This window comes from Ursus arctos, unplaced genomic scaffold, assembly GCF_023065955.2.
Source record: "Ursus arctos isolate Adak ecotype North America unplaced genomic scaffold, UrsArc2.0 scaffold_21, whole genome shotgun sequence".
NCBI classification, from domain to species: domain Eukaryota; kingdom Metazoa; phylum Chordata; class Mammalia; order Carnivora; family Ursidae; genus Ursus; species Ursus arctos.
In genome coordinates, this window is record NW_026622886.1 from 20588013 (window position 1) to 20600768 (window position 12756).

The 12756-nt window shown below is 35.0% G+C and overlaps 1 protein-coding gene across 9 annotated transcripts in view; it reads left to right on the top strand.

Annotated features, from left to right (window-relative positions):
- The window catches only part of EEA1 (early endosome antigen 1), a 474430-nt gene that overhangs the window by 448863 nt on the left and 12811 nt on the right, over positions 1-12756 (top strand). For all 9 annotated transcript variants that reach the window (XM_048218026.2, XM_057316401.1, XM_057316403.1 and 6 more), the window contains 4 exons: positions 101-431; positions 1754-1855; positions 3636-3830; positions 9795-9977. In XM_048218026.2, coding sequence (XP_048073983.1) covers positions 101-431; positions 1754-1855; positions 3636-3830; positions 9795-9977 — 811 coding nt within the window. The remainder of the gene's footprint in view (positions 1-100; positions 432-1753; positions 1856-3635; positions 3831-9794; positions 9978-12756) is intronic.

Genomic DNA, 12756 nt, shown 5'->3' on the forward strand with positions numbered 1-12756 from the left:
CAATTATTAATTTAAAGAAATAATAATTACTAGTTTTTAATGCTAAATTAGGAATGGTAAATTATGCAGTATTTAAAAAAATTGTTTCTGAAATATTTAGAGTATCCAGTACGAAGTTGGATCTACAGAAAAAATCTGAAGCTCTTGAAAATATTAAGCAAACACTTACCAAGCAAGAGGAAGAAAAAAAAATCCTTAAACAAGAAATTGAAAATTTAAGTCAAGATGCAAAGATGCAGCACAAGGAATTGAATAACAAAATTCAAACAGCCGCAACAGAACTGCAAAAAGTGAAGATGGAGAAAGAAACCCTAATGACAGAGCTTTCTGCAACCAAAGAGAATTTATCAAAAGTTTCTGATTCTTTGAAGAACTCCAAAAGCGAATTTGAAAAGGAAAATCAGAAAGGAAAAGCTGCTATATTAGATTTGGTCAGTTGTTTATGTTTACTTAGGTAGAAGTGATTTTTATTTAAAATGTACTGGTTTTTCTGCTGAACCCACTGTTGCCTTTTTATCCTACATTTAAATGATTTTAAATAATTCTTATGAGGAAAGGAATTGCGATTGCTTAACCTGAGAAAAAGATACTGGTGTTTGTGTGTAAAATTTCCAGAAGCCCAGGAAACTTCTAATTCTCTATGAATGTTCTAAATGTTCTGAATGTTTTAAAACTCTAGATAATGCCATGTCTTAGAGATACCATAAAACATTTAAACTCTATGAAACAAAAGTCACATAGTTTCAGGAAATGCTAATGGGGAATATATTCTCAGAAATATTTTAACACATGGGACGCCTGGGTGGCTCAGTTGGTTAAGCATCTGACTCTTGATTTTGGCTCAGGTCACAATCTTAGGGCTGTGGGATCAAGCCCTGTGTCTGGCTTGGCTTGGAGTCTGCTTGAGTTTCTCTCCCTCTGCCCCTCCCCCTGCTCATGCTTACTCTTTTTCTCTCTCATATAAATAAATAAATCTTAAAAAAAAATATTTTAACCCAGAATAAGAGTAACAGTAAAAGTAAAATTCTTTTGTTTTCACTATGAAGGTCAGTGAAAGTGTTTAGTAGCACAAAAAAATATATGATATTAATATGTTACTTTTATGTTCCTTTCTGTTTGGAGAAAACATCTCCTGTCTGTACATCTTCCCTTTTAAGTTGTGATTATTCTTTATTTATATGAATTTATATATATATACAGCATATAAATAAACATACATATATTTATATGTAATATAAATCACGTATTTAATAATATGTGATTATTCTTTCTTTATTAATACTTTCTTTCACAAAAATTTCCTTTCTTCCATTTTCTTAAAGATTGTTATTCTGCTCTTATGAGCTTTTTTTTTTTAAGTAGCTCCACACCCAAAGTGGGGCCCAAACTCAGGACCCTGAGATCAAGAGTCGCATGCTATACCAACTGAGCCATCCAGGTCCCCCTTTTGTTAGGCTGCTTTTAAAATATCATGATAAGTTAATTATAATTAATTGTATGACATAAAAATGTGGTTTCCAAAGTGTTCTACTGCTGGTTGATGATAGAAGCTCTTAACCTTTTTCCGTCTGTCTACCTTTACTGCTATAATACTTGGCTGTTTTAGAACTCAAATGGTGGACGATTCTATCCCACGCTAAACCATCAACGATTCTAGTGTATTTCCATGTGTGGATCTTACTAAGCATATAAATCAAACTTTTTAAGCTTACTACAAATATCTTCTGTATAATGTAGTTTTGATATTTTTTAGGAAAAAACTTGCAAAGAATTGAAGCATCAGCTTCAAGTACAGATGGAGAACACACTTAAGGAACAGGGTGAACTGAAAAAGTCACTTGAAAAAGAGAAGCAGGTAAGATATTTTTTTTTTCTGTAATGTATAATATGTGAAGAATAATAAAGTCTGTATTTTCAAAATAATTTCACGGTGATACTTAAGTCAGAGGAGGCTTATTTCTCTGAAATGTAGTGGATCACAAAATAGTTTAAAATTGTCATTTGTATTCTACCTACTACTAAAAAGATTTAAACTAGTTTATAATAAAAGACCCAAAATAAAGAATTATAATTAATAAAGTTAATTGAGTCAGCTTACTATAGAGTTATAACTATATAATTTAGATGAAGGAACGTTGTTATGATTGAGAAAAATATCTTGATAGGCTTTCCGTAGAAATAATATTTTAACAGCTCTTTATTTCATGGACATTTATATTTAATGGTATGTTAATAGTTCTATAACAACAGATTTTTCTGTGATTAATGCTTTTATTGCTCTCCATCCAAAATAAGCAAGCAAATGAGTAAATAAATGGGTATAATATATAGTTGTTATTCTCTGAAGACCTGCCTCTAGCGCTTAGAGTCCAGGCATGCAGTTTTTCTAGAGATCTGATTTGATAAAGCAGGAAAATCTAATCCTGAGAGGTCCTCAATGTGATTGTAGTCTAGTTGTTGCTTGAAAGGAGACCACCTGTGTTTTAGATGCCAGTCTTTAAGTGGCAAAATTATGGTGGCTTAGTGCTCAAGCTCTGAATCTGGATTGTCCAGATTTATATCCTGACTGTGCCATTTGCTAGGTTTGTTGTCTTGCCTTGTTTTAGGCAGATTACTTAATCTCTCTGTGCTCCTGTTTCCTCAGCGGTAAAATGGGGCTAATAATAGAATCTATGCCATTGGATTATTATAGGAGATAAATGGGTTAATATATTTCAGAGTGCTTGGAACCCTTATAACAAAATAGCAAAATAAATGCTCAAATGTTAGCTATCACTTTATCATTAGTTATCATATTGTAATCATCATCATTGTTACACTGACTCCTGTTTTGCACAAAAATATTTCCCTTTGTGTTGGAGATAAGCTGAAGCAACCATATGTAGCAGTGAAACTTTTCAAAAGTAACTTTGAATATGATCAAGCGCTCAAGATAGGTTCGTAATGACATATGCATAAAACATGAAAACATGACTTTGATTGGAAGGGCAGGAGATCATTGTAGTTCACCTTGGCCACTGAAGAACCTCAGTGTGACTTCTATATTTTGAACAGAAATATATCCTAGTAGATTGTAAAAACAAGGTAGTAGCACAATATGCCCCCCAGATCTCTAAAGAGGAAACTATTGCGTGGTATAGTTTGGTGTCATCAGAAAGATCCTAAACATATTGCCAAAAATGATTTTAGTTTTATTATAGTTAATATGGAGCTGTTCTTTCTGATTAACTGTGGCCAATAGGCTAAGATAGCATTTTGAGAATATTCTTGAAAGACAGTAGACATTCCAGCAGTCTAAAGACTGATGTTAATATTCCTATTTTCTATGATACAAGGTAATACTAGTCTAGCTCATTTACAAACTCTATCCAAATATATACTTATCAGTTGGGAAGGTAGGATTAAACAAATATTGAAGATTAATCCAGCATGTTATCTAATAGTGAATAGCATCACTTATGAACGCTCCACGAGGGCAGGGATTTTTTTGTTTTTGGTTTTTGGTTTACTACTGATCACCTGTGGCAACCAGGCTTAGTAGTTTCAACCTAGAGTAGTGCCTGGCATGTAGAAGGTACCCAGTAAATGTGTCTTGATTGAATGATGAATGCTAAACAGATTTTATTTTCCTTTAGACTTCTCATCAGTTAAAGGTGGAACTCAATTCAGTGCAGGGACAAGTTGTACAGGCCCAGAATACTTTAAAACAAAAGGAAAAAGAAGAACAGCAACTTCAGGGGAACATAAATGAGCTAAAGCAATTGACTGAACAGAAGAAAAAGCAAATTGAAGCACTCCAAGGAGAAGTTAAAATAGCTATTTCACAGAAGGTAGTAATATGATATTTGTTTACTTTTTATGGGAAGAAAATCTTTGCAGTTAAGGTAATAATATGATAACACAGATGAGTTGCAACAAAAAAATTTATATATACTCAAAATTTTTCTAAGTAATTTTTCTAAGTATTTTTTAATGTATAAAAGCACTTAATTATGTAATTAAAAATATGTCTGGATTTCCATTCACTAACCATGTTTTTAGATAATCTTTATTTAAAATTAATCATCTGATAGAGATAAAGTTACCTTTTTATACAATAATATAATTAACACTTAATATTATTGGAATAATTTATGCATTTCTAGGGCATTAGAAAATTTTAAAGGAGTTAAAAAGAAATTATCCTTATTAAGGGAATATAAGAACAAAAACCACAAAATGGTATGTATTGAGAAAACTCAGGAGTATAGGTTTCATATATTTATAATTGTTTGATATTTTAAGTTACATCTTAATGGTTTTTATTTCTAAACTGTTCTAATTTATTATTGAGCATCTGTTTTTTATTCTTAAATATGTTTTAATACTTGTCTGTACAAGGAGTTGACAAATGGATTGTACTTAATATTTGAACAAAAAGAGCTTTTTACTACTGTTGGTATGTGCATGTCAGTTGGTCAACAGAGAAGAGAGAAGTGAAATCTGTCTTTTTTTCTTTAAGATTTATTTATTTACTAAAGAGTGTACGTGCAAGTGTACGTGATGTGGGGGTGGTGGGGGGAGGGGCAGAGGGAAAGAATCTCAAGCTGACTCCCCACTGAGCGTGGAGCCTGATGTGGCTCTATCTCATGACCTGAGCCAAAATCGAGTCAGGTGCTTAACTGACTGAGCCACCCAGCTGTTCTGAGAAGCGAAATCTCTCTGACGTAGAACAAACAAAATATGTCATGTCATTAAGAGTTGGTTATCATGTTACTAGAGAAGAAAAAAATTAACCTTGCAAATAGGTATTTTGTGTTGACCACTATATAACTATTACTGTGTCACTTTACAAAAGAGTAATTTTCCAATAACACGAACAAGAGTAGACAAATTTGCCTGTGTATTTTTGGTGTTATATATAATCATAAGTCAGGATGTAATTATCACAGTACATATTTTGTTGTATGCTTTGATATCTTGAGGTAATTCTTTTCCCCCAAATCTGTTATCCTCATATCCAAGTATTCCCCAGATCTTCATTTTTATAACATCATAACTTCATGAATTAAAAAAATAAAGCTCAACTATTTTAGCACATTTTAAAAAAACTGTTAGTTATAATATGATTTCTTTTAGATTTATGATTAATGTATATATATATTTTTTTTTTAATTTTTTTTTTTATTTGACAGAGATAGAGACAGCCAGCGAGAGAGGGAACACAAGCAGGGGGAGTGGGAGAGGAAGAGCAGGCTCCCAGCAGAGGAGCCTGATGTGGGGCTCGATCCCACAACGCGGGATCATGCCCTGAGCCGAAGGCAGGCGCTTAACCGCTGTGCCACCCAGGCGCCCCTATGATTAATGTATATTGATCATACTTTGTATGGCTTTACTAGATGACACCTTAAGAATTATGAGATTTAAAGGAAATGTTTTTATTGATAGTTGTCTTAATTTGGATTGCTATAACAAAAATACCATAGACTTGATGGCTTAAACAATACATGTTTATTTCTCACAGTTCTGTAGGGTGGGAAGTCCAATATAAAGACACTGGCATATCCGGTGTCTGGTAAGGACCCATTTCCTCGCTTGCAGACAGATGCTTTCTTGCTGTATCCTCATATGGCTGAGGGAGAGATTATCTCTCTTATGTTTCTTCTTGTAAGGACACTAATCCTTAATTACTAATTCATGAGGGCTGTACCCCTCATGGTCCCACCTCCAAATACCTTCACATTGTGGATCTAGGCTTCAACATGAACTTTTGGGGGGACACAAACATTCAGCTGTGGCTGTACTTAATTTATGTTAGTGTATGGATGCTAAAATAAGAAGCACACTTTTTAACCTTGGGAAGGATGGCATTTTGGGGAGTGTTGGGTGGATAGCCAGTTGCTATAAATTAGATTTTTTAAAAAAGATTTTATTTGTTTATTTGAGAGAGAAAGACAGCCAGAGAGAGAAAACGAGTGGAGGAGGGGGCAAAGGCAGAAGCAGACTCCCCACTAAATAGGGAGCCTGATGCAGGGCTTGATTCCAAGACCCTGGGATAACGACCTGAGCCAAAGGCAGACATTTAACCGACTGAGCCACCCAGGTGCCCATAAATTAGATTTTGACTTTAGAGTGAGTAGAGACTCATTGAAAGGCAAGTTTGGTTTTGTTGAGGAGCAGTTTGGTTTTGTTGTTTGGTTTTGTTGAGGAGCAGTGTAGCACGGTTTTGTTGAGGAGCAGTGTAGCACGGAAAGCAGGATAAATTTTGGAGCCAGGCAGATCTGAATTTAAATTTCATGACATATATTAGGTTTATGGTCACAGGGAAGTGAGTCATCTTTCTGAGCTAAATAAAATGGAGTTGTAGAGTTGTTGCAAAGATTGAGAAAATGTATTTAAAATACGCAGGACTGTGCCCAGTGCAATATAGAAGCAAAATAGTTGTTGGCTTTTATATGGAAGTATAGCAAACTATGATCTAAGTGTGTCGGTGTGCATGGTCGACTCTGCAGTGATGGTGTGTGATGGTTGTCACTGGCCGACAGTGAAAGAGGAAAAACAAATATAATGTTTAAATGGGGTATAGATACGTATGTGTATGCAGCTTATACAACACATGCACACACACACACACACACACACACATTTTGGATGTATATGATTGTTTGGGAGCCACTGATCAAGGATCCTGCCAGTAGGATCCTGCAAGTAAGTCAATGGCCCCTGTACCAACTTTATTTGAAATCTATTGTGGGAATACAGAATGAATAGGATAGGTCCCCCAAATCTCAAGGAGCTTATAATTTAATGAGGCAGTAGGTATGTAAAGAAGAAACTGATGTATAAAGAATGAAACAAGAACTTAAACAGAAATATGAGAAAAATTAGAACTTAAGGGAAATTTTGACGGGCTTTCTAGGGAACTAGCATTTTAATTGGGCTTTTGGAGATGATTATAATTTTGAAAGGTTAAAAAAGTAAATTAGACATTTCAGGGAGCTAAAACAATACTAGCAATGTTTGCAAGACTTAGAAAATGTTGTTATAGATTAGCTGTTGGAGTGCATGGTAAATGGAGAAGTGAGGTGAGGGATAAAGCAGTAGAATTGGATGAAGTCAGATCACAGTAGATATTATATAGTTGTTTCTACTTTAAAATTTTAACATTGGAGTATTAAAGATTCTTAAGAAGGGAGGAATGTGATCAGACCCATTTTAGAGCAAAAACTGGTCAGTTTGTGAAGGGTGAATTGTAAATGACTGACCCTCCTGTATTCTCCTTTGGAAATTTGGGTTTACTTCTATTAAAGCAATTATCAAAGTGTTGCATTGATCTGTGTTTTTTTTTTAATTCCCCACTAATATATTTGAATTCATCAAGGTTAGAGAACTGTGTCTTTTGACAAATAAGCCATCAATAATTTTTTTAAATGAATGAATCAATCAGTCTGTCAGAGTAAAGATAATGAAGGCCCAAATACGAGCCCAAAGGGCCTTTATGGTTATTACTGAGACTTTGCAGAGGGCTTAGTTGAGAGCCATGAAGGTGATTAAAGAAAAAGAAAACTAGATTTGTGGGGGAAAAAAATGTTAAAGTAGAGAAGTAGTATTCTATAAAAGAAAATGTGTAAGAGCAGTATAGTCTTCAAGATGAGAAAAGATGTCCAGGAATTCTTCATCATGAAGTATCTAAATTGGAGGAAATGGAAAGGACGTGACATGGGCTGTTATGAGATAACATATACGGAGGTCAAACCCCCTTTCCTCCATAGGCATTAGCACCATCTCCTGTCAGTCTGCCTGCTAGCTCTCTTGAATCCATCCCCTTTTCTCATTTCTCACGGCCATAATCTTAGTCCAGGCTATTTTGTTCTCCTATCCAGGCTATTATAATAAGTTATTAATAGTCGTCCCAGGCTTTTCCACCTCCAGTCTATTTGTCATTCATTCATTCATTTAAGAAATATTACTAGACACCTATTTTATGCCATGGCACAATTCTGGGTGTTGGAGATAACAGCCATGATCCGACAGGGAACCTGTTCTCATGAACTTTATACTTTCTTGGGGAAGAAACTAAACAGGGTGATGTGAAAGACAGTGATGGGACAGAGTCCTCCTAAAGGATGGGTGATTAGAGAAGCCTCTCTGAAGAGATTTGAGCTGATACATGAAAGATAAGAGCTATCCGTACAAAGGTCCAGGGAGACAACTAGTACAAAGATCTTAAACTAGAGCAAGCTTGGTATTTTCTAAAAACAGAAGACCAATATAGATTAAGTATAGTGGGAGAGAAGGAAAAGAATATGAAGTTGACAGGGGCCAAAGCATATACATGTAAATTTATAGATAAGACAATAGAGAATGATATACTTTGTTCTAAGGATAATTGAAATCAGTTGAGGAATTTTGAGCAGAGAATGGTGAGTCTGACTACAGGGAGAAAGGAGCAAGCAGAGAAGGCACTGAAAAGCTTTTGGCAGTAGTCCAGGCAGTACATGATGATAGCATGAACTAAAGTGTTAGGAATGGATGATTTGGGAATATATTTTGGAAGTTGAGTCATCGGGACTTGCTGATAGATTAGATGATGAGAGGTGATGGAAAGAGGAATTAAGAATAGCTCTACGTTTGTGGCTTGTGCAAGTGGATAGATGATCATATTTATTGAGGGAAAGTAGCAGCTTTTTGATGAGCAGTGTCAGGAATCAAGAGTTCTGCTTGAGATAGATATCTCTCAGTCATTGAAGTGGAGATGTCAGGGAAATACTTGATCATAATGAGCCGAGAGTTTGAGCAGAGAGGTTGGGGCTAGAGACATAATTCAGGAGTCAATTGTGAATAAATGATATTTAAAGCCATGAGTGTAGTTGAGATCTTCTAGAAAGAGACTGTGTATAGAATACAAGAAGGACAGAACCCTGGGGTCCTACAATATTGAGAGATCAAACAGAAGAAGGAGAACTAGGAAAAGATTTTAAGAAGGAATGACCAATGAGATAGGTGGAGAACCTAAGATACAAGGTGCCCTGGAAACCAGGTTAAAAAATGTTTCTAGAAGGGAACATCATCAGCTATTTCAAGTACTGTTGGGAGGTTAAGTAGGATGTGGACAAGGACATGAATATTGGATTTTGGAGCAAGGGGTCGTTGGTCATTTCAACAGAAGTTGCGTTGAAGTTGTGTATTTATTTTAAAAGGCAAGTGCTTATTTTCATACCGTGCACACATATATTTTAATTGTGTCATAATTTGTACATATCTCCTGAGTCTTCTTAAAGACTAGACACAAGTTTAGAGTTTAGAGGAGTCAGACCTTTCAAGATTTCCTTTTTCTGCTTTGTTGCTAATAGAGATGACCTGTAGAAATTTCCCAAGTTTTGCTGGAATTTCAAGGAGTAGAAATGATATACTTCAACACAATAATGACTTTTTTATTTCTTTCATGTAGAAATTTCCCTTAGTTCAACCTTAATGATCTAAAGCATTAAGCACTGCATCTTCCATCAGAATGTGGTTGTTACTCTCCGTCTCCTGAGACATTGATACTTCCCAGTGAAATGCTTTTTTTTATTTTATTTAATGCTTTTTTATTTTTTGGTTTTTAAATTGGGACTTGCTGGATTTTGTATTTTGTAAATCTTTAAGTTTGTAACTATAAGGTAAGTAAGTTATTCTTTATTAAAGAAGAATTTTGGGCATAAATGCTATTTAATTTGTTCTCAGGAATCTTCTTAGTTGTGTGGATTTCATTTTAATATTTGCAACTGGTTTTCTATATGCAGACTGTTTTAAATGACTATTGTGTGTTCCAGACAGAGCTTGAGAGTAAACTACAGCAGCAGTCGACACAAGCAGCCCAGGAACTTGCAGCAGAGAAAGAGAAAATGTCACTGTTACAAAACACCTATGAAAAAAGTCAGGAAAATCTAAAACAGCTTCAGTCTGATTTCTATGGAAAGGAATCTGAGCTTCTTGCCACAAGGCAAGATCTTAAGGTATAGTAAAACATATCACAAAAACTCAGTAAGTTGTTTATAGACATTCATTAAATGACTGATTTGAGTCCAGATGGGCAAGGGAATGTTAGTATTTGTGGAATACCATGCTTGTTTACTATTAAATTATTATTTTTGGAGTAACATGCTTCTTAAAAATTAAATTGTTTTATATTATTACAAAATATATATGTAAATATAGGCATTTAAAAATAACATCTGTAACAGTAAAATAATTTGGAAATATGTTAACTACTATATTATAAGCTTATCTAAAGACTTTGCTGTCTTTATGTAAAAAAGTAATTTTTAAAAAGAACTGCTGTTTGATCGTTGGTGAGGATGCGGAGAAAGGGGAACCTTCTTACACTGTTGGTGGGAATGCAAGCTGGTGCAGCCACTCTGGAAAACAGTATGGAGGTTCCTCAAAAAGTTGAAAATAGTGCTACCCCATGACCCAGCAATTGCACTATTGGGTATTTACCCCAAAGATACAAATGTAGTGATCCGAAGGGGCACCTGCACTCCAATGTTTATAGCAGCAATGTGCACAATAGCCAAACTGTGGAAAGAGCCCAGATGTCCATCGACAGATGAATGGATAAAGATGTGGTATATATATACAATGGAATGCTATTCAGCCATCAAAAAAATGAAATCTTGCCATTTGCAACGACGTGGATGGAACTAGAGGGTATTAAGCGAAATAAGTCAATCAGAGAAAGACAGTTATCAGATGATCTCACTGATATGTGGAATTTAAGAAACAAAACAGAGGATCATAGGGGAAAAGAAGAAAAAATAAAACAAGACAAAACCAGAGAGGGAGACAAACCATAAAAGACTCTTAATCATAGGAAACAAACTGAGGGTTGCTGGAGGGGAGTGGAGGGAGGTATGGGGTAACTGGATGATGGACATTAAGGAGGGCATGTGATGTAATGAGCACTGGGTGTTATATAAGACTGATGAATCACAGACCTGTACCTCTGAAACCAATACTATATTATATGTTAATTAATTGAATTTTAATTAAAAAATATAAAAAATTAAAAAGGACTGCTGTTAGAAAAATCTAAGGATTTTTAAATGTAAACAACTTGTGAAAATACAAGCAATTTTACTGTAGCTTGTCAGGCAATACTGACTTTAGTTTTATATATTGGTCAGCTTCCCAAGCCTACCAGAATGTCTAATGATTAAAATTAGGAGATTATAGCTCAAAGTAAACTTAACCTTAATTATCTAAACATATATGGAAACCTTGTTCTTGACAGTACTATTTGGTTAAAGTATCATGTTTATTAAAATGAAGGATATAGAAAAAGGATAATTTTTATGTAGCATTAAGGTATGAGTTCTCTAAGGTAAATGGAACATTTGTGTTCTCTCCCAGAAGATTCAGCTAGTTCTATCTCTCTTTCTCTATTTTTGTCATGGTGAAATATTGTGCTTTTTGTTTCTTTCTTTCCTGTTTGTTCAGGTTTTTTTGCTTAATATAAAGTACATTTTTGAAAAATTTTGTTGAAAATTGCAGGATATTTATATATAATGTGTATAAATATAGTATGTCTATGTTTTATCATAGGCTATTATATGGAAGGCTTTATGAAGAAGGTAGGACTTGAACAGGTTCTCAAGGGTATATAGAATTTGAATTTATAGAGTCCTGAGGAAGGTCATTTAACTCGGGCACATTTGAGAAAAGGTGCTTCAGGGGAATGAGCAGAGCCAGGAGGCAGTTACCAGTTGGCTAGCATGCTGTTTTGTGTTTGGTTTAAGTTAAAAAAGATTGGGTTCAAATCGTGAAGTATCTTAGATGCCTAGTGAGGATGATTGGACTTTATAATTGGGGGGGTAATGAAGATTCTAAGCAGAGGAATAAAACGAAGAAAATAGTACTTTGGGCAGCTTTACCTGAAAGAGGTTTATAGACAGTTTGGATTGGTTCTGGGGAAACTAGAGGTAGGGAGATTAGTTAAGAGGCTATCTCCCTTTCTCCATAAATTCCGTTAATCAAGGTGTGAATTGATTAGACTGGGCTTAAAATTCAAGAGGATGGAGGAGAAGAGATGAATGAGAGAGACTAGGTGAAACAGGAGGGCTGAATACAGATAGGCCACAAGGGAACTGAAGGAACCAGTGGTGATTAATGATTTGACAAAGAAATAGGAAACTTGGGTCAAAGAATTTTCCTAGTGCTGAGTTGTTATAAGAAAAAAATACCACCTGATGTTTAGAAAGTGTCTTATTTGCTGTACTCTCTAAGCAGCTTTGAATTATTGGTATTTTTTTTCTTTGTAACGTTTTTGAAAGTCAAAGAAGGTCTGTGGAAGAGCTTGGACTTTAGCTTAAAGGCAGTAAGGACCACAGGGAAGATACGCTCAGATCTGTAGTTTAGGCCGGTGACTGGCTGAGGATAAGGAATGAATTGTGGAGCAACAGGGCTGAGTGTGATTAGAGAGGACACTTGGCAGAGTCCAGGTATGCATGATGGTGGCGTGGGGAGTAACAGTAAGGATGGAGAATGTGGAAGAATTAGAAGGATGTTTAGCTGATCAAGGAGATGAAGCTTAATGATTGATTCTATAAGTCTTATAGAAATCACACTCCCCCCCATACAGATGTATTATTTACCCAAGAGCATAACATGGTGGCAGGACTTATATCTCTTAGATCAATATTCTTTCACTAAGCTAACAGCTGTTTTTATTATGCTTGAAAACTACTGGATACTAATAATTTTATACATGGACGAAAAATTCAAATGTTTGGACAA